Genomic DNA, 23,485 nt, shown 5'->3' with positions numbered 1-23,485 from the left:
GAGGCCACAGGATGTAACTAGTCTGTCATAGTTAGAGAAGCACTGTAAGAGCCCTTTTTATTCATCATTTGATTTCTACAGTCAAGTTTAACTGACTCATTCTATTGCTACTGTATTCTGTCACTTAACTTTAGGGATCCATGCGTTGTCATAATAGTGACATAGTAGCTATATAACGCTTGCCGTAACTATTAATGACGAGCATTGACATAACAGTGAAAATGATGCAACCATTCATATCTACCACTACAACCAAGTAGACTCCCCTCAGACATAGATGCTTTCACATACGCGCTCATTGTAATGGTTGGAATGGAGTAACCGAAAGTTAAGTTGACCCACTGTTCCCTGGGCACCGTGGATGTCAATTAAGGCTGCCCTCTGCACCTCTCTGAATCAGAGGGGTTGGGTTAAATGCGGAAGACACATTTCATTTGAATGCATTCAGTTGTACAACTGACTAGGAATCCCCCCTTTCTCATAGACTGACTGCTCATGAACAGATTACACAGTCCAACGCTGGGACTTCAACTTCTTCTGTGGGTGTGCTCCCAACCCATCCAATGGCCCGCTTGAATTAGACTCAAGCCCATTTACATTCCTCTGACATGCTTAGCTGAACCCTTTTATCAACCCTTCCCCGAATACCCCTCTTCCCCTCTGTGAGCCCCCTGAACCCAGCCACCACTTCAACACCCCTCCTCCCTGCAACAAGCCCTCCATGGGTCAGGGTCCTAACAGTACTGTTCTATTTTTCTCTAGCTCTTGTTCAGTTTCATTCCCTCTTGAGACAGTTAGCAGTAATTATAGCCACAGTGGCAGTTGGTTCCGACATTCCTACAGGGAATATTCAAATGGATTTTATTTGTTAGAGCAGGTCAAGCATTGTGCTGTCTGGTGTCCTTTGGCCTGCTGATCATGTTACATTGGTTGAATCTCTTATTGAAAGGTCCACCATATCACATCTTCATCAAACATATACCCAAATGTTTTCGATGCGTGAGGAGTAGAGCACCTGAGTTATATTGTATTGCAAGACGGCACTCAGTGTGAAGTCAAAAATGGAGGTGATCTAGAAGTTGTAGCAACATTAGCCATATTATTTCGCCTTTCAAGATCTTTCTGTATTTTTTCAGTTATGAGAGCTGAAATAAAATGTCAAGGAAGATATGTTTTTTATTTATTTTGTTGTACTGCGGAGCGCATGCCTGAAATGTGGCTCTTTGCCAGGTTGTAATGACGTGCACTTGATTACATGTGCACATTGTTGATAACAGACTGATTTAATTTAAATGCATAATGAATTGCAACGCCTTTGCCAAGAGCTGGTAGCCTGAGATAAAGGAATAATTGGAGTAATTACAGTTTGGAAAATGCCATATTCAGTGTGTGCTTATAAAGAAGGCTGGTTTCAACTGAACTATGCTGTCCCAAATTCTAAATAATGTACCACACATGATTTATGCTCTCAAGGTGTATTTGAACAGTGAATTTTGCTGGGAGGAGTCTGGACGATGTCTAGTTTAGCCTTTTATGGCTAAAGATTGTGCTGCTGCCAACAATGGAACCGATGGGGCTATGGCTTGTGCAGTTGACAGTATAAAGAATGCACAACATGGGGGATAGTACACATCCTTGTGGCACACCTGTGTTTACAGATTACGATGTAAGCACACTCCACTGGGTGTTTGTTTACTGAGAGCATTAACTGGGCCTTACGTTGTCAACCTTCAAGTGTATCCTTATAATGTCTGACTTCCTAGAGATGGTAACACTTTATTTGGATAGGCCACATGTAGATGCTCTACAGACTATCAGTAAAATGTAAACTAACTATCTATTAGCCCTAACCCTTAACTTGATTCTTACCCTAACCCTGGCCCTAACCTTTACCAGACCCTTATTCTAAACCTAACCCTAACCGTAACTTTAGCAAGCAGTTGCTTATCAACAGATAGTCAAGATTTCCATACTATCAACAAACTATCTCAATAAAGTGTGACCCTAGAGATCAAGGTGTTCATTGTGTACCATTTGGCTGGTTGGCTTGGTCTTCTTTGAAAGCACAGTATCTCATCAACTGGAAGACTGTGAGACATGAGGACAAAGCTGAATGATGGACACACTAGCTCTGTTTCCGAGTCGAGTTTATCACTTGGCAGAGAGTGAGCTGGATCTCCCTGTGGTCCAACTCTCCACGGTGATACAGGAAGTCCCCTGGAAGGGGACCTGGAAATCTTTCCATCAGCACAGCAGAGAGTAGAGTTTGGCCCAATCACTACATTGTCTTCTCCCTCATGGGGTAAGAGACTGATGATTTACAGACAATTCAAGAAAATTTTAATGATTAGATTCAAAGCACCCTGACGAAGACTTTTAGCTGAAATGTGTTGTTTTCTAGTAATAAATAAGTATTTGTCTATTCAACTAAGTTAATCCATTATATCAAGAACTATACCTAACATACTATACTGTATGTATTTTCAATTTTCTTTGTCTTCGCAAAACTGGCAAGCTACATTTATTTATACTTTTTTTTAAATCATGTTTCCTCTCTGTTTCACTTGATTGAGTGCTCCTCCATATTAATGAATATATTGAGCTGGGGGGTGGGAGAGGGTTGTAATAGTTTAAATTGGGATGAGACATATTTTATGAGCATGCCTTTTACTTCCCAGCAGGGAGAACTGAGCGTGCTGGCCCTGGTGTTTCCAAACATCCCTTTTGTTCCTGGTGACATCAGGTGCCAGCTGGTACTTCCCCCGAATGACCCCACTTTCCTGGAGCATCCATACAGGCGTAGACAGTACTGTCTGGTCTCTCGCCAGACACGCACATTTCTCACTTAATTTTCCTGGAACAATCGGCCCCATTTCAATTCACACCTGAGCCAAGGTAAACAGACACAACAAAGTGAGGGGTCTTCCACGTAATGTTACGTAATAAGGGACATTTACTGTGAAGGATCATGGCATGGGATATGCCCTGTTGAGGTACAGAGGACTTCTGTCTCTGTTGCTTTGAGCTCCATATCATGATAGAGGAACTACTCAGTGAATAACCCATGGAGGTTTATCAAGAAAAAAAGTCATTCAGATAAAGTGTACCGACTAAAAACCCTGAACTACATCCTGAGAGAGTCAAAGGTGATGTCAAATATAATAATAATCACCATGGTCATTGTAACAATAGTAATGTGTCATAGTCATATTTGTCTGAGAGGTTGGGTGTGCCGTCCCATGGCTTCCCCCTGGCTGCCCCACCTTTTATGGAAGGTTCCCATCCATTCTAGGACTCAGGCTCAGGGATGTGTCTGCGTTGTGACCTCACTTCCTCTCTGACTAAGCCCTGTGACACACACACACATCCTGGGTCAAGTCTTGTGGCCGGTCAGTTCGAGCCAGGTCATTGTTTAGGGGCGTCGTGCCTCTAGCATGGACAGTGTGTACCAACAGATCCCAGGTCAGGAAACAGGGCTGGAAAATAAGACAAAGAACAGTAAAAACTTTGGTATGACATACTGTGTACTGTCCCTGCCATGTGCTTGTGCTACATGCATTTTACAAGTTAATGGCGAGCAAATGACAGAAAATAGCTTACGGTTGTGTGTGTGACGAAATCAATGCAGGGCATTCCTCCGGAGAATTTTAGAACTTGGACACTATCTCGGTGGCCTAATGTTATATGCTAATTTGACTTTGTTGTTCTTCATATTACCATCCATGGTAAACACACACTATATGAAATAAAATCAAAGTTTATTTGTCACATGCACAGGATACAGAAGGTGTAAATGGTACAGTGAAATCGTTACTTGATGAGTGGAGTCTTGTTTAGACATGTAGCTAGCTAACTAAACAATGAATCACAATCCCAACTCATAATGTTACTAATGGCTCTGAGATACGCATAATATTACTACACAGATCATACTTGTAACGTTAGCTAGCGAGCCAACCAGCCAGCTAATGTTAGCTAGCTAGCTAACAGTACGCTTTCACTTGCAATGAAAACGCATTTCTGACAAAATTAGAAATGTATAATATCTGAAAATGTAGCTAGCTAGACTCTCTTACACGTACACATGGATGAACGCTTCTCCCTCTCTGTCACGGATGCCATGGTTGCCCTTGGTTTGAAGATGTAATCCGGAGACAGGTGTTTTATACAACAGCCTTCTGTGTGTTCTCTTTTCGACTCCCTCTGCATATTTGCATTCAAAAGACTGAATTTTCTTCATCTCCTTAGCTATCATACTCTGTTTCCACCAGGCATTCCACTGATTTCAAACCTCGGTCCTCCAGAAAGTGGAGAGCTTTAGCAACACATATCTTTCAAAAAAGCTGCATTAGATACGGATTATCTACACATACTGAGCAGCTCATGTTATTTGCAGAAGCTTGCTACATGGCAGACCAATCCGAACACATCTATCGGCATGTCCAGCCCAACTTGTTCTCAACTGGCCTACCTGGTTAAATAAAGATGAAATATATATATATTTTTAAAATCCATTATTTCAGCCAATCATGGCTAGCGGGAAGGTTCCTGACTTTTTCCGTGGCTAAACCAACTAGGCTCGTAATTTAACCATTTGTATTCGTATTTACAGATGGCATACACGTTTGTTATTAAGGTACATGAAAGTTAACATGTTCCAGAAGGCATTTCTGCCCAAAAACGCATTTTGACAACAATTTTTTTTTACTCCTGTGATGTAGTGATGAGCACCATACGCCTAGTTTCCTGAAACGAGTCATATTATAACCTTTCTGTTGACAGCAAAAAGATACAGTACTGGGGTACTTTGTTTTCTTATGCAAAACTGTATAAACATGAGTACAATGTTTATATATGCAGCAACATCTCCATTTTAGATGTGATAACAGGGACCTGCCTGCCAGCAGGGAATTTGTTCCTTCATAAACAACATCCAGTGTGGCTGTCCCAGAATGAATTGGTCTGGAAAGGCAGGCTTTTGTTTGCCACTGACCAATCGTTTTAGCTCAAGAACCATCAGTAATACTTGACCTCTTAGGATCATCATCTGTCAATGGTGTTTTGAAATTTTCAAAGACACAGAGACCTATTGAAAGTCATTTTTGGATGTACAAACAAAAAGCCAGACATGAACTTACAATGTGATGTTTGCCGCAAGCTTGGCCTGTTAGTTAGTAGGTAAGCTCAAGTTGGTTTAGGACTGAACTAAATGTCCATGGTGCATTTTTACATGGCAGTACAGGGAGAGAGACCAAGACTTATGACCTGTCCAAATCCCATTTCCTGTTCGACTGAAAGACTCTGAAAAATAGAGAAAAGATGAGGAGAAAGAGGAAAGGGGGCGTTACTCCAACAAAAGACTCTTTCCTCAGAGTGCAGTTCACCCTTTTCAGGGCTTGGCATAGTTTACTCCGCACCATGGCGACAAGCTGAAGAACTAGCAGTGTCAATGCGCCTGTGTCATTTCATTCTCCTGGTTCCCTCAAGAAAACCTCCACTGGGGGAAGTGAATTTCCCAAAGTTACTGTAACGTTAGACTCATCGGAAAGAGACACAATGTGACGTGACAGACATCCTAATATGTGTTTAGGTGGAAGAGTGGACAGTTCTTCGCTCCTGCTATAAGAGCTCAAACTTGACAGAGAGCTTCACAAAATAGAGCCTCTCACCTGATGCCAAACCAATGCTTTCTGACAGAGTAGATCCTAAGTGAAGGACCCAACTGGCCAAAATGTCCAATCAGAGTGATAGTGGGAGTTGCACAGTTCTATATAAGTTACAGTTAGGGATGGGGATGTCCTTCCACAGTTTGCATTTCTAATATCAGTTTTTTTAAAAGCCATGCCAAAAGAAACATGGGTTTGGATCCCACTGACACCATGTTATGTTATTAGCTATATGGATGAGGCAAGTTAGCATGACGATAATATGGCAATGATACAGTTCATGCATCTGTGTCTTTGAACTTGACCAATATAGGAATAACCCCTTACAGGACAATGCCTACTTGAACTTTGCCTGAAATAATAATCTATCCAGTCATGACAAAAACCAGTGTACAGCAGCCATTAGCCTTTCGGAATATCATTATCCATATCCACGACACAGTTAAAAATAAGAGTATACTGTTTGCCATGTCAGAACCGCAGAAATGAACGAGCAAAAACAATTTACTGAGTAAATATATATTTTTATCAACTGTTAGAGTACTTGACCAATTCAGTGTGTGACTAAACAGTGATGTTACCATGAAAGAATTAAGACTACACAAGTGGGATGAGCAAAAGAGGTCTACACGTGACACCTAATGTATGCCCGAAACCTTTGCTTTGTTGTGACTGCATATTACAACGCGCACATTAACATTTCCTATTTTACTCTAATGCCAGAGAAACCAATCAAAACGGAAATATGTCTTTAATTCCTGCAGAGATTATTACTAGGAAAGATGTTTCTGCTTTAATTTTTCCACTGAAGCTGATGATATTAGGATCTTTCATGACTGAATTGAACACCAGTTTGATAACAGAAGACTAGTGACTTCTCTGTAGCTTGTTCTCACTTCTCCCCTCCCCACCCCACCACTCTTTCTGGCCACAATGATAAGAGCCTGATATCTCCTTACATAACATTGTTCAAGATCTGTGTGTTTGGGCAAGTGTGTGTGGTTATTTTTATGTTTTGTGTTTAAAACATAAAGCACTCTTTTGTCTGAGAAATCTGCAAAGCCCCTCTAATAAACGAGGGCTGGCCGAAAGGCTTATGCTGAGCTGGATCCCGCCGTGCTCAGATTTGCCCCCCGACAACAAAGGGAATCCGAACAGCTTTCTGGACAATGGTCTCCATGGAGATTTTTGCTCTCTTGTCCAGCAACAGATTATGTAGATGACACACACAACTACGACACTTTGTCATGGAGCCAATGGTTCCAATATTCCACACACGGTCAGTCCTGGCATGTCCCGAACAGTCTCCCATCTTAGAGACCTTGGTGTTAACCCAGAGCATTAGGCTACTTCTCAAGGCTTCCCACAATTCTCACTTTAATGACAAGTAAGTTTATGCTGTAACCCGTATTCACAGTGAACACCATGACAACTGAAATAATAGAACTGAAATAACAAGCCGCCCATGCCCTCAAATGATGTTATCTTAAAAATATAAACACCTAACAACACCAACTCCATTCCCAGTCCTGCATTTGATGATGAATCCCTCCTTTTGGGAATATAGCTCCCATGATTTCTTTGTCAATAAAAGTGAAAACACTGAACCCACTGGGCACACACTGGTTGAATCAAGGTTGTTTCCACGTCATTTCAATGAAATTACAATGAACCAACGTGGGATAGACATTGAATTAACGTCTGTGGCCAGTGGGAGGCATCAACAATTTCACTTTAGGGGGTTGAGAGACATTCCAAGGACTTCACAGCTAGCCATGTGGAGATGATTACTGGTAAGGAATTTAAAGCCAAATGAAGTGCAGAGCATGTAGAACACATTGTTCCTTGCAATCTCACCCAATATGGTTGACTTGGCATCTCATTGGCATCTCTACTGATCATCAATCAATCAATCAAATGTATTTATAAAGCCCTTCCTACATCAGCTGATGTCACAAAGTGCTGTACAGAAACCCAGCCTAAAACCCCAAACAGCAAGCAATGCAGGTGTAGAAGCACGGTGGCTAGGAAAAACTCCCTAGAATCATGAAAGATCCAGAACACATCATGCCATTGCATGATGTGTCCTGAAAGCTTAACACTGGCTTTCTTAAAAAGCAAGAATCTCTCTACGATGCTCTGTTGGCCTACCTCTGTTTGGGAAATAAATCAAATTGCAACATTATCATCTAAGATTCAATAATTCAATGCATTGTACTGATCATCCTAAAGTGTTTTGACCTGACAAGGTTGCATTTTTGGTCTGCTTTTTGATGACAGTGCTTCTTTCTGTATGTGGTCTTTGTGGTCAAGATGTCAATAAAGAGTCCCAAGCTGTGTTTTGGGTGGGGTTGATTGGCGCTATCTATACTGACTGTGAGAACCGGATGGAGGAAGGAGAAAAGTCACTTTTTTAGGGCTTCGGAGGGAAAAGGCAAGGATGTGGTGATTGTTATCTTTCATGAAATGTTGTTCTTCCCCTCCCCTTACGACTTATATTTGACTGGTTGAACTGGTGGAACTCTGGGGCTTGTTTGTTGATCTTAGAAACAAGATTTTAGATAAGTGGTGGATGGGTGGATAATTAGAATTGGAACTCACGTTAATGCTCGTGGTTGGTCAGGGACATTGAAATCCTGCTAAAAGACATCGAAGAGTAAGCTGTTCATTTTTTTTCTTCTATTTTCAACTATGCCATCCATACTACTTGTGCTTGTCAGTGCGTCTTATGTGTGAGTAATAGACATCTAGATATAGGACATACTTTGTTGCAGATGTATGTTTCCATTTAACACTTAGGCCTACCTAAAGTAACATGAAACCCTAGGAGGCCTTGTAAAAACCATAGTAAATTAATTGAGCTTTCTGTACTCTCATTCATTGAGCATTTCCTGAGATCATATTCCTCTGGAATGCTTTACGAGAGCAGTTTAACACTGGAAGTACACCCACAGGTATTTTACGACCCATGACTTGAAGGGGTTCCAAAAACACCTACGCTACTCCCCACCTTAAAACCACCCCATTTTCTACCTCACGTCTAGGTAAATCACTTGTTTGAGGGAAAGCAATAAGAATGGTTGTGGGTTTCCTCTCCACTTTCTTTTCCACTCTTGCTTTTCTTTTAAGGGGTTTCCTTTTCTACACTGACACCCGGCAAGGTCAACCGAACAGCAGTCATGTTACCAAACAGACTAAATTGATGTTGGTGTGTTCCGTAATGTAGTAGGCTACTGGGAAATCATTTGTTGCACTTAACCTGCCCTGCAGCACTTTGTCTCTTTCTTGTATGTACTGCTTTCTTTTAACAGATGATTTGCACTCAATACTTAATTCACCGTCCAGACCAATGGCTACAGTATAATGCTAAACTACAACATAAACCTAGAGTTAGTACCGCCTATTGAGTTGAGTAGCCTATGCACTCTCATTGTCCTCGCCGTCATTTTCTAGGCTGTGTCAGGGTATGCTATGCTCAGACGTGACCTCTGAACGTGTGACTTTGACTTACAATCTCTGTAGCCTATAATTTTTAGTATCCTGTGAAATTTATACTACACAAACAATGAATCAATTTAAGTCTGGGTATTTGGATTTGTATGGGTACATACTGTATATCAAACATATACTTGTATGGAGTGGGGGGGGGGGGGGGGGGGGGGGGGTGTTGTACAAAATATGATCAACCCATAGACATTCAAGGCTTTTCTCAATCCAATGATTGTGTTGGTGTGACTGTACGTTTGTGGAGCTACATATTGGATGCAGATGCTGTTGGTGTTGCGCCTAGAGAAGGACTGAGGTAATGATTGGGATTCCCATAGGGCAGCTCACAATTGGCCCAGCGTCGTCCGGGTTTGCCCGGAGTAGGCCGTCATTGTAAAATAAGAATTTGCTCTTAACTGACTTGCCTAGTTAAATAAAGGTTAAATAAAACAATGATGAACCAACCAGATGCAACAGAATGAAGATATGGCAAAAAGAGAGTGGAATGGGTTGGTGGTGAGATGCCAAATTCAGCTGGCATAAGGATGTGTGGAATGTCACTGTTGAAGTATCATGATGGATCAATCGGAGCACGATGGAGCATTTCCGGTACTAGTGAGTAATCGGAGCCCTCCTCTTCCTTATGGGGCCAATGCAGGGGTGTGTATTCATGGATGCCATGGGAAGCCAGGCTTGCCCCCAAAGAATTACCAAGATAACTATTAAAAAACATTACATCATTTTTCCTTCAATTCGCAAGAGGCTGAATGTATCTCACAGGAGAAAGCATCTGAGCGAACGAAACAGCGCCCCTCTGTCTCTCTAGGTGTAGGCCATCTATCTGATGCTGTTTGGTCCAAACGAGTATTACATTGTTGCCTAGCATTGAACCGAAGGGAAGCCAGCGAGCATTTGGCATCCCTTGATAAAAATACAAGTATGAAACATTTGCCAATCAGCGTTGAGCTAAACTGAGCGAGCACAACTGTGAATGGTTCTGGAGCACCGAAAAAAAGTGTCAAGGGAAGCCAGCTTGGATTTTGGCATCACTCCTATCAAATCACACTGAGAGCATTAGTCATTGACAGAAACAACTTAAATTGTTGCATCATGTTGTGTTGTTGTCCTCCGGTGGCTAGCTAACTGGCTAGCTAAAATTGTCACTTTCCTAAATTAGCCATGGACGGAGATAGGGATTTGGGTTTTACTTAATTCTTTGTACTGGCCAATGATTATAATGGCGATTCTGATCCAACCATTAACTCATACATTGTTGTGCCCCTGGCCTGAAAGGATGGAAGTTAAATATGTAACTAGATGTAGAAGGCTAATATTAACTAGCTAACGTTGCCCATAAATGGAAGTTAGGCTAGCGAGCAAGCGTTTTAGCCAGGAAGCCTAGGACAACAAAAATAAAAGCATGTACTGTATGACAGACTGACTTCCTCAACATAGAAAAGAGGAGGTTGGCATTGGCGTTTCTCTACAAGCAGGACGCACACACACACACACGCACTCAGAAATCAGAACCATGGACAGCCACATCATATTTAGCTTACGTTGATTGGACTAAATTGTTTTTGGTATCTTTTAGTTGTGACTGTGTTAGACTAAACAGAGGTTGATGATGTTGAAATGTTGAAGTTGAAATGGTGCTGGAATAGTGGAGGCAGCTCCTGTTTCTTTGCGACTTGGGGCAACTCTCTGTGGCTCTAAGTCATTAGTTGTTTAGTGATCCAAAAATGTTGGAAACATTAACTTGCTTGATCATGCTGTAGGTCATGTAACTATCTGTTACGTGCAATATGCTATGTGGACTTCACCGGACAGAGGTTGCTTTCCAGTTTTCTGATAAAACAAATGTGTGGAGGAATTTATTCTGCCACTGTTTCTTCTTATTGTCTCAGCCTTCAGGCCTATATATCAGATTGCCAAACAACGCAATTATCACAACACATTGGTTGTAATATGTAGGGGCTTGGTTTTACCGGTGATTTTACCCATGTCACTTCATCTCCTTACCTCTCTCCTCTGAGAGTCATAAAACAAAGTCTGTGGAGCTCATAAAAGCACAAACCACTGTTTCTTAATTCCCTTTTTCCTTTCTTCTTCTCGCCCCTCCATGTATTTTTCTGCATGGCTACTCTCCCACTGACCGCTCCAGCATTGGAGGGGAGGGGGGTTAACTAGCCTAAGGTCCCAGCTGCTTTGGTTCACATTCGCAACAATGCGAGTCATCAACTGTCCCTGACCGTCTGAGTACACAAAGTAGGATCTGTTAATGAAAGACGACACTTGTAGTTTAAAGTCAGGTGCTATGTTCTCATATTATATAGCGACGTCATGCAACCCAGTGAATTCTATCTGGTTTCATACATTTTCAAAACCCTTTTTGTAAAGAAATGTGTTAAGTAAAGCAACAATGTGTACTGTAGCAAATTATTATAGTGAAATTATTAGTATATAAAGTACAAAGAGCTTATCTGGATGGTCCATCTATGTGCCCATTTGCTTTAGATTCATACTGATGTTCGCCTCAATTACGCCACGTCGGGAGCAACTCCTATAGGAGGATAAGTGGGGCTGAGTCCTGTCGTGGATGAATTCCGTCTAAGTAAAGGGGATCAAAAATAAACAAAGAAAGAGGAATGGCAGTGGAGTTCCCAAGATGAAAGACCCTGTGTCTCTCTGCAAACAGGCTTTTGATCTCACGTAGTTTGATGGTCCGGAGAGCTGACAGCGATGGTGCCAACGCTCGCTCACAGACGACCAACTGGAGCATGGATATAGATATTCTCCCCCGTCAAAGAATGCACCAAAGAGACCTCTTGAAGGAAGGGTTTTCCATGTCTTTCTCTTTCCTTTCAGTCATTTTCCTCACTCTATGCACTCTCTTTCACACACAGACACAAACACGTAAGGATTTAAAGGAAAATATATATATAATTACAAGAAATCACAAGAAAATGTTATGACGTGATTGAATAGTTCTATGAATACATCAATACTTGGTGAAAGGAACCTCTGCATTACAGATGTGACTATTTCTGTTTAAGTCATTTTCCAATACATGATGCAGCCACCATCATGTTTGAAAGGATGGTTATGAATGGGTGATATACTGTACACACACTCAGAAGAGGGTATGGATATGCCATGTTTCCTTACTGCCCCACCCCCTGAGGGCAGAGGGCTGGGCGGAGCAGAAAACCTGAAGAGACAGAGGGAGCAGCACATGTGATTAATGGGCAGACAAAATGGGGCACTGGGGATGGGGCTGGGACTCACAGGGGATGGAGCTGGGAGCAGAGACGATGGAGGAGGGCGGTTACTCATGCACATATAGCTTGACTTAATTTGGGGGGGGGGTAATGTGCACAGCTGGTGCATTCCCAGGGATGAAAACAAAAGGATTTCTAATAACACAATTGAATAATGATATTATTGGTAGTATGATATTACCACCACAATTACTGCTGGCTATGCCAATACTTAAAGTAATAGTATGTAATAATAGGTGTCATAATAAGTAGACATCTCTGTGTTTACTGCGTCCATTAGAATATCTAAATTCATGTTAGTAAGCATACTAAATCAACTGCACCGCATCTTCAATACAGATGTTTGTATTTTTTGGCAGGCTATTCTGTTCTTCCTATTGATTTGAATAAAAGGTATTCACATTTTATCTATCTACTACTAACTCATAGCTTATTACTCTGCAATTACCATTCTACAGTGGATTTTCTTAGTACATACATGATCATTTCAGCGGCTGAATGGCTGAGCTATGCACTTTTGATTGACAGCAATTGACTCAGAAATGAGCCAAGGCCATCCCTCACCACCAAAGGGTTTGCATTGTCCAAAGGAGCATTTAAGTTTACAAACAAAACAGACCTACTAAAGTGATGATGATCATGATGTTGATGATTTTAGTTGGTTTAGGTAGTACCAGTTGCCTAGCATTTATGATTATTATTATGACGGACAAATATTCTCATTATTATCACTGTCTTTATTATTTAAAGATTGTAAATCCACAAATGATTTGAAATATTAATAGAAAAAACATTATTTTAAGGCACATACATTTGTGTTCTGCACCACATCAAGCGCTATGATGAAACTGGTTCCCATGAGGACCGCCACAGCAAAGGAAGACGCAGAATTACCTCTGCAGAAATCGCAGCCTAAATTAATGCTTCACAGAGTTGAAATAACAGACACATCTCAACATCAGCTGTTCAGAGGAGACTGCGTGAATCAGGCCTTCATGGTCGAATTGCTGCAAATAAATCCCTACTAAAGGACGCCAATAATAAGAAGAGACTTGCTTGGGACAAGAAACACGAGAAATTGACATTAGACTTGTGGAAATCTGTCCTTTGTTCTGATGAGTCCAAATTTGAGATTTTTGGTTTCAACCGCCGTGTCTTTGTGAGACACATAGTAGGTGAACGGATGATCTCCGCATGTGTGGTTCCCACCGTGAAGCATGGAGGAGGAGGTGTGATGCTGTGGGGATACTTTGCTGGTGACACTGTCAGTGATTTATTTAGAATTCAAGGCACACTTAACCAACATGGCTACCACAGCATTCTGCAGCGATATGCCATCCCATCTGGTTTGGGCTTAGTGGGACTATCATTTGTTTTTCAACAGGACAATGACCCAACACACCTTCAGGCTGTGTAAGGGCTATTTGGCCTAGAAGGAGAGTGATGGAGTGCTGCATCAGATGACCTGACCTCCACAATCACCCGACCTCAACCCATTTGAGATGGTTTGGGATGAGTTGGACCACAGAGTGAAGGAAAAGCAGCCAACAAGTGCTCAGCATATGTGGGAACTCCTTCAAGACTGTTGGAAAAGCATTCCAGGTGAAGTTGGTTGAGAGAATGCCAAGAGTGTGCAAAGCTGTCATCAAGGCAAAGGGTGGCTACTTTGAAGAATCTAAAATATATTTTAACACTTTTTTGGTTACTACCTGATTCCATCTGTGTTCTTTCATTGTTTTGATGTTTTCACTATTATTCTACAATGTAAAAAAAATAAGTACAAATAAAGAGAAACCTTTGAATGAGTAGGTAAAGTATCAACAATGGACTAATGAAACAAATACCGAAAGATAGTTTTTGGGTGGAGTTTTCCTTTTATGGGGAAGGGAGGAGTGGTATGAACTGACAAAAAGATTTGCTTTTACTCAGCCTCTCTTGCGCACGGTGCTCATTCCATGAAATCACGCCGCAAACGCACAGAACTCAGCCGCTGGAAAATATAAAAAAGTTTCTGATTCGAGGATTTGTGCGAATTTAGGTTGATACTTGGAATATTCTCATTGATGATCACTATTATGGTAAGGAAACATTTGCTTAATTTCTAGACTAGATTTTTAATGTACATGTACATAGCCGAATTAGTTTTGGCGTCTGGTCATCAATAACAATGCAAATCAAAGTTGTGCCTTTCAAAAGTAATTTAAGTTAATGACTGTTTAATCATATCTTAAACACATAAGAAATCGAAAAAATACATTTGAACAAAATAACGTGAGTTTCAAGTGCATTTCAAGTTCATGTTGAGAGATTCCGTTACATAGTTATTGCAAGTTTTTTTTCTGAAGTTTATGGATTTTGTAAAAAAACTTTTAAAAAACATTGAATAACTTCATAGCTTCCCAATGCGACCCCCCCCCCCCATCTCATTCTTAGCACAGTTCAAAATAGCCTATCATGATGATAATTTAGCTCATGCATCAGTGCGATACTTTTCCATCTGTGGAATTCAGCATACAGTCCAGAATCAGTTACCATAATGAACATCATATCCATAAAGAACCGGCCAGGTTTCTGACTTTTCTGTTCGTTTGCTTTTATTTGATCACATATTTTGACAAGAAAATGTACCCTAATTTACTATTGGACAAAATAATTGCCTCTGTCTCCCATTCACTTGTTTTTACAAGGACTTTTGTTCTGTATTTGTATTTTATGCTGAATTAGTCTACTGAATCCTCAAGTCCTCATTTCACATAAAAGTGAAGGAGTATTAAATAGTATTTTATTTTAGAGAGTCATACATTTATGAACATTTTTATGACTGTTCTAAATCGGTATTTTCCCAATTTCTTTTAGGAGTTTCATGATGGGGTTCAAGATCTTACTCATCCTGTGACATCCTGTGGCAATAAGGATTTATTTGATTGATTGTCTGCAATGACAACCTATCAAGTGCTAAGGAATACCATTGCCAGCTGTGTCTTGGCCTGCCATCGCCCCTCAGTGGACTAAGTGGTGGACTACAAAATTTGTAGGATTTAAATTCAAATCAGAGCCATGGGTGACTCCATGTATTCCGACTTAATAGCCAGACACTACAACTTCACAGGGAAGCTCCGGAAAGTGGAGCAGGATTCCAGACTCAAAGCGGACTCTGTGGTTTTCATCATTGTATGTTGCTTCATTATCCTTGAGAATGTCTTGGTTCTGCTTACTATTTGGAGGACCAAGAAGTTCCACAAGCCCATGTACTACTTTATTGGGAACTTAGCTCTATCAGACTTGCTGGCTGGTGTGGTGTACACTGCCAACATCCTGCTGTCAGGTGCCAACACATACAAACTGACCCCCACACAGTGGTTCTTCCGGGAGGGGAGTATGTTTGTGGCCCTGGCAGCCTCAGTCTTCAGCCTGCTGGCCATCGCCATCGAGCGCCACCTCACCATGCTGAAGATGAAGTTGCACAACAATGGCAACACGTGCCGTGTCTTCATGCTCATCAGCACCGTGTGGCTGATTGCAGCCATCTTGGGCGGCCTGCCCATCATGGGCTGGAACTGCATCCAGAGCATGCCCAGCTGCTCCACCGTACTGCCGCTCTACCACAAGACCTACATCCTGTTCTGCACCACCGTCTTTAGCGTCATCCTCATGGCCATCGTGGTCCTGTACGCGCGCATCTACGCCCTGGTGCGCACCCGCAGCCGCAAGCTGGTGTTCCGCAAGGTCTCCAACGGCCGCGGCGGGGGTAGCGCTAGCAGTAAGAGCTCGGAGAAGTCCATGGCCCTGCTGAAGACCGTGATCATCGTGCTGAGCTGTTTCATTGCCTGCTGGGCTCCACTCTTCATCCTCCTGTTGCTGGACGTGGCCTGTGACATCCGCATGTGCGCCATCCTGTACAAAGCCGAGTGGTTCCTGGCCCTGGCCGTGCTCAACTCGGCAATGAACCCCCTCATCTACACGCTCACCAGCAACGAGATGCGCCGCGCCTTCCTAAAAACGCTCATGTGCTGCAGTGTCTGCACCCGGCCCTCTGGCAAGTTCTCTCGGCCCATCATGGGTGCAGAGTTCAGCCGAAGCAAGTCGGACAACTCGTCCCACCCCAATAAGGATGAGCCAGAGTACTCGCCAAGGGAGACCGTCGTATCCTCTGGGAATATCACCTCCTCTTCTTAAAGGGCCTTGTGGACTGCTGTGAGAAAAGTAGCTCCACTGCTTAGGGAATGTGGATGTGTGTATATATGTTTTTGCGCAGTGTGCAAGTGTGTGTGTGTACATTATGTATATATGTGTATAAGTAGAGTGTGAGTGTTTTGTATGTGGTTTTGTTGCACCGTGGTTGTGTCTATGTACAGTATGTAAGTTGCCTCTTCAGTTTCCATTTCTTTGATCATTTCTCATTGTCTTTGATGCATGAGAAGAAACTCATCAGAAAAAAGGGCTAAACTGGAAGAAAGTGAATATCTCTGGACATCCAGTAGCCCATGCTAGAGAGTAGAACTGAAAGAGTGTTACAGGTTGTGTCCTTCTCCCCCCACACGTTGAGGACTGACAGCACTGAACTGAATATTTTCATATTCAAAAGACAATTTCATAGGGAAGCACTTACAGTGAGCACCCAAAGTGTAAACCTGACTTTTCAGTATTGAGTTCAACCATGTTCTTTTTACAGATTGAGAAGAAGCCATTTTAGTCAAAGGTATTTTGTATGTATTTAGTACAGCACTTGTTGTAAAAAGGCTAATTAAAAACCATCAACCCATTATAGGTGTTTACTGATTCTCTAAGGTGTTGATGGAAGTGTGACAATAGTTAGCAGCGTTTATTGTTCTTATTGAAACGTTTAAGAAACACAATTAATGAAGCTCTCGTGTTTCTTCGACTTAACTCTGCAGGCTAGTACAATGTCAATTCTACCCCTTGATTAAGAATGTATTTTGTACTTGTAATTTCTTTTATTTCACTCTTGTTCGATAAAGTTATCTTTGTAGCGATGCAATGTAGTAGCAATAATAATTTATATTCTGGTTGATGTGTGACAAAGGTCGTCTTTCTTTTTCTAGTTATGATTTCTGTTTCACTGCCTTAATAAAGGAGGATTTTGTAGATACTGTTGCTCCAGCCATTCAACTTGTGCATATTTGTCTGTCCCTCGGTTTCCACTCTCAAACACATACTCTCTTGTGAAAACCAGCATGCACCAATATTAGGGAAGGACATGAGGTCGAAAAAACACAAGAGATTGACATATAAGGATAAACTCGTCCATTGTTGAAAGCACCAACCACAATAATGACTTACATTTTTCATAAAGGAAGAAGTGAATATAGACCTTACTGTGGGCACACACATCATCAATAGCTCACTGGAATAGTTCACTGAAACCGCCTATGGTTTGATCAGTTAGTAAATATCTGTTATTTAGAACCGTTAAACACCCACGGCCAAGTACTATAGCGCTTGTCAGTGGTCAATTAATCAGTTTGCCAAACTTCCATGTGACCCCAAGTCATATTTTGCACGTGTTTTTGTTTCAATGTTTTGGTTAGCTCTTAATAAATATTGGAAATAAAAAAGGTTATTGTTGTCTTCTCTTAATGCACACTGAGACCTGGTATGGTAGGCCCAGTACAGAATGTTGTGACATACGGTGGCAGGTGGCAGAAATACGTTCTGCCACCTGAAGATGGGAGACAGTAGTGAGAATTGGATAAATATCTGTTAATAATAGGATAATCCTCTAAAGCAAGTAGTTTGGGGGACATGTCCATCACCGAAGGAAACCTACCCAGCTGTTTCAGAAGAACAGGAGATGAGGGCAGAGGGTTATCTCGTCCCCAGACGGCTCTCTGTCAAACCGATAAACTGGCAAGCAATAACAAAAATGAAGTTGAACAAAAACTATCAAAACCAACACAAGGACCTCTGATGACATGTTCGATTTAGAATACCAGTATTGAATACTGTTGCTGTCTGGTGTTCCATTCAACATTTGTCCAGATAAGTGGTGTAAAGTGCTTAAGTAAAAAATACTTAAAAGTACTACTTAAGTAGTTTTTGGGGGTATCTGTACTTTACTATTTATATTTTTGACAACTTTTACTTCACTACATTCCCAAAGAAAATAATGTACTTGTTACTCCATACATTTTCCCTGACACCTAAGAGTACTCGTTACATTTTGAATGCTTAGCAGGACAGGAAAATGGTCCAATTCACGCACTTATCAAGAGAAGATCCCTGGTCATCTCTACTTCCTCTGATCTGGTGGACTCACTGAACACAAATGCTTAATTTGTAAATTTGTTGGAGTGGGCCCCTGGCTATCTGTAAATTAAAAAACAAGAAAATTGTGCAATCTGGCTTGCTTAATATAAGGAATTTGAAATTATTTATACTTTTACTTTTCATACTTAAGTATATTTTAGCAATTACCTTTACTTGTAAGTATATTTAAAACCAAATACTTTCAGACTTTTACTCAAGTAGTATTTTACTGAGTGACTTTCATTTTCTATTAAGGTATCTTTATTCTTACTCAAGTATGACAATTGGGTACTTTTTCCACCACTGGTCTAGATGCAGGGTTGAATCTTGCTCCTTCAATTTGATATAGTCTAACCTAGACTATATTGCACCAAACAGGAAACATTTAATTCATTTTCCTGTTAAGGAATTAGCTTTTGCTCCAAAGTTCAACAACAAATATATTTTACACATACTCTGGGTCTTTGGAGTTGACCAGAAAACATGTATTGTTTCATCGTGCTGTAATAGAGAGTAGTGTACCAGTCATGGGTGTATGACAGCATTCAAATCATAGCTGACCCCTCCCATGTAGGCTACTTCATTCTGAATACCAGCTTCTTCCCTCAGGTAGACTCTGTCCGCTCCCAGAGGGCAAGCTGAACAGATTAAGCCCTCTCCTTTCTTGGGGAAAACTTGAGGGCACACCTATTTAAACTTTAGTCTAAGACTATGGGTGGCACTCAAGTCTAGTTCTGATTTACAATAATTAAGATACTTGCGCCCCCTATGGCTATCTGCTGTTATTGCTTCATAAAGCAGATTCATAGGCCGTTTTTGGGACCAAATGTTCATTTCATTTTCTGTATATTTAATTCTGTATGTAGCAGGTAGGCATACCACGTCATTTCAATGTGGACATTTCAATGACATTTCAACCTTTACTCACCCACTGAAAAAGACAGCCAAAAGTTAGTTGAATTTCCAGTGTTTTATCCCTGTGCCTTCAACCCTTTAAAAGCACAACCAAATTCCAATGGAAATTTTTGATTTTTGGTGTAGTTGTCATCTAAATGTGTCATTATTGCGCTTTCAACCATTTAAAAGCAAAACAAAATTAAAAAGGGAATACAATGTCAAATATTTTGTATTTATACAACAACTTAATGTGTAATCACTGTGCTTCATTTAACAGCACAACTAAATGACCTGGATTGCAGTTGAGATTACTTTAAAAGTACATAGTGAAAGTGATCAATGCTGTTCGAGATTCTGCACTGATTATTATAGCAATTGTGAAGATCTCCACAAACATGCAACTTTTGCATGCCATCTTGAACTTGCATGGTTTCTATGACTACATAAGAAGACATTTATAGTTACAGTAACCTCAAAATGTGGCCATGGATGTGTTACTCATTTTAAGGGTGAATAAATACTGTTACATTACTTTGTAAGTTAGCCTTAACTTTAGGCTATTTACTGTATTACAAAAGTAATATTGAATCGGTTGATTAACAGGAGACGTGAACATTAATAATTAATAATTGATATGTTGGATTCACATCTCCATCTCAACCCAAAATCTAAGTTGAAGGGCTACTCCGGGATTTTGGCAAGGAGGCCCTTTATCTCCTCCCCCGAGTCAGGTGAACTCGTAGATATCATTTTTATGTCTCTGCGTTCAGTTTGAAGGAAGTTGCTGACTAGCGCTAGTGCAATTTCTAACTAGCGTTAGTGCAATGACTCGAAGTCTATGGGTTTCAGCTAGCATGCTAGCTGATGCCCGTAGACTTCAATGACTGGAAGCAAATACCCATGAATGCTAGCAGATACCCATAGACTTCCAGTCATTGTGCTAACACCAGTTAGCATTGACTCACGAAACCACCTCAAACTTCCTGCATACTGGACACAGAGACATAAAAGTGGTATCCATGAGTTCATCTGACTCTGGGAAAGTAGGTAAAGGGCTTCATTGCCAAAATCCTGAAGTATCCCTTTAAAGAATAGTGCTATAAATAAAGTTTGATTTGATTTAGTCTTATTTTTTTACTTAGATTTTTGGTTGAGATGGAGACGTAAATCCAACATATTAATGATTGACGAGTAGAATAAATGTGAAATCAACCAAAGCTTGAAACCCTAGGCCTACAGTGCCTTCAGAAAATATTCCCACCCCTTCACTTTTTCCACATTTTGTTGTGTTATATACTGAATTTAAAATTATGTTTTTAGAAATGTTTACAAACTAATTTAAAAAATGAAAAGCTAAAATGTCTTGAGTCAATGGCAAGCCTAAATAAGTGTTAATAATGTGCTTAATTAGTTTCATGGACTCACATGAAACTTAGCAGTGTTTAACATTATTTTTCAATGACTACCTCATCTCTGTCTCCACACATACGATACAATTATCTGTAAGGTCCCTCGGTGGAGCAGTGAATTTCAAACACAGATTTAACAACAAAGGCCAGGGAGGTTTTCCAATGCTTCGCAAAGGGCACCTATTGGTAGATCGGTAAAAGAACAGGCATTGAATATCCCTTTGAGCAATATCCCTTCTGTACAGGCTTCCTTCTTTTCACTCTGTCATTTAGGTAAGTATTATGGAGTAACTACAATGTTGTTGATCCATCGTCAGTTTTCTATCACAGCCATTAAACTCTGTAACTGTTTTAAAGTCACCATTGGCCTCATGGTGAAGTTATTAACCAAACTTTGGATGGTGTATCAATACACCCATTACAAAGATACAGACGTCCTCCCTAACTCAGTTGCCGGAGAGTAAGGAAACCACACTTTCACACACACTTTCACCATGAGGCCAATGGTGACTTTAAAACAGTTACAGAGTTTAATGTCTGTGATAGAAAACTGACGATGGATCAACAACATTGTAGTTACTCCATAATACTAACCTAAATGACAGAGTGAAAAGAAGGAGCCTGTACAGAATACAAATATTCCAAAACATGCATCCTGTTTGCAACAAGGCACTAAAGTAAAATTGCAAAAAATGTGGCAAAGAAATTAACTTTATGTCCTGAATACAAAACGTTATGTTTGGGGCAAATCCAACACAAGACATCACTGAGTACAACTGTTCATATTTTTAAGCATGGTGGTGGCTGCATCATGTTATGGGTATGCTTGTCATCGGCGAGGAGTAGGGAGTTTTTTTTACATAAAAATAAACAGAATAGAGCTAAGCACAGGCAAAATCCTAGAAGAAAATCTGGTTCAGTCTGCTATCCAACAGACACTGGGAGACAAATTCACTTTTCAGCAGGACAATAACCTAAAAGACAAGGCCAAATACATTGAATGTTCCTGAGTGGCCTAGTTACAGTTTGTACTTCAATCGGCTTGACAATCTATGACTAGAATTGAAAATGTTTGTCTAGCAATGATCAACAACCAACTTGACAGAGCTTGAAGAATTGAAGAATAATGGGCAAATATTGTAAAATCCAGGTGTGCAAAGCTCTTAGAGACTTACGCAGAAAGACTCACAGCTGCCAAAAGTTATTTGAACATGTTTTGACTTTTTATGTAAATTAGATATTTCTGAATTAAATTTTCAATACATTTTCACTTTGTCATTATGGGGTATTGTCTGTAGATGGGTGAGAGAAAACATATATTTAATCGATTTTGAATTCAGGCTGTAACACAACAAAATGTGGAAGTCTGAGGACAAAGTGAGGGAAATGATCTCAGAGAAATTGAAGATGGACCACAGGAAGATTGAGGTGGAGCGCGCCCACAGGACTGGAAAACCCACCACCAGCCCAGGTGATAGGCCCAGGACAATACTGGTCATGTTCCTGAGGTTCAAGGACAAGGTAGCTGTTCTGGAAAGAGCCAAAAACTCGAGAGGAACATATATCTTCCTCAACGAGGACTATCCTGAAGCTGTGCGCCAGAAGAGGCAAGAACTGATCCCAGCCATGAATGCTGCCAGAGCTCGTGGGGACATTGCTTACATCCGCTAAGACAGGCTCATTGTCCACCCTCCCTCCCAGAAGCCTGGAGGGGATTAGAGAGCCAAGCCTATGGGTTTGTAGCTTCAACCCCGCAGAACACACACACACACCAATTGATTAATGGACTGAATGAATGTAGATTTTTTTGCTTTTTTGCTTTTTTGGTATTGTTTATCTCTGATAAGCTACCCAGGAAAGGGCTGAAACTAGCCCATATTAATATGTTTAACCTTAGAAATAAGGTTCATGAAATCAATAACTTGCTAACATCAGATAACATTCATATATTAGCCATTTCTGAGACTCACCTAGATAATTCATTTGACGATACAGCAGTAGCAATACAAGGATATAACATCTATAGAAGATACAGAAATGCTTATGGGGGAGGTGTTGCTGTATATATTCCGAGCCAAATCCCTGTAATGCTTAGAGAGGATCTCATGTCAAGTGTTATTGAAGTGTTTTGGTTGCAGGTTCACTTGGCACATCTAAAGCCTTTTTGGGGTGTTGCTATAGGCCACCAAGTGCGAACAGTCAGTATCTAAATAATATGTGTGAAATGCTTGATAGTGTATGTGATGTAAACAGAGGTCTACTTTCTTGGGGACCTGAATATTGACTGGTTTTCATCAAGCTGTTTGCTCAAGAGGAAGCTGACTGTTAGAACTGTTAAGGCTCCATGGATTGATGAGGAATTGAAAAACATTATAGTTGAAAGAGATCGGGCAAAAGGAGTAGCTAATAAGTCTGGCTGCACATCGGACTGGCTTACTTACAAACTTAGGACAAACTTAGGCAGGAAATGCCAACAATG

At 40.8% G+C, this 23,485-nt stretch overlaps 1 protein-coding gene across 1 annotated transcript; it reads left to right on the top strand.

The window, feature by feature from the left end:
• Nucleotides 1–14,368: 14,368 nt before the first annotated feature.
• On the top strand, nucleotides 14,369–17,272 carry LOC111975789 (sphingosine 1-phosphate receptor 1). Its single transcript, XM_024004374.2, has 2 exons — nucleotides 14,369–14,511; nucleotides 15,290–17,272. The coding sequence occupies exon 2, from the start codon at nucleotides 15,491–15,493 to the stop codon at nucleotides 16,607–16,609; it is 1,119 nt and encodes a 372-aa protein (XP_023860142.1). The 5' UTR covers nucleotides 14,369–14,511; nucleotides 15,290–15,490; the 3' UTR covers nucleotides 16,610–17,272.
• Nucleotides 17,273–23,485: the final 6,213 nt, after the last annotated feature.

This window comes from Salvelinus sp. IW2-2015, linkage group LG16 (genome assembly GCF_002910315.2).
Source record: "Salvelinus sp. IW2-2015 linkage group LG16, ASM291031v2, whole genome shotgun sequence".
In the NCBI taxonomy this organism is placed as follows: domain Eukaryota; kingdom Metazoa; phylum Chordata; class Actinopteri; order Salmoniformes; family Salmonidae; genus Salvelinus; species Salvelinus sp. IW2-2015.
The sequence above is the reverse complement of the archived record's forward strand: the minus strand, read 5'-3'. Positions and strand labels throughout refer to the sequence as shown.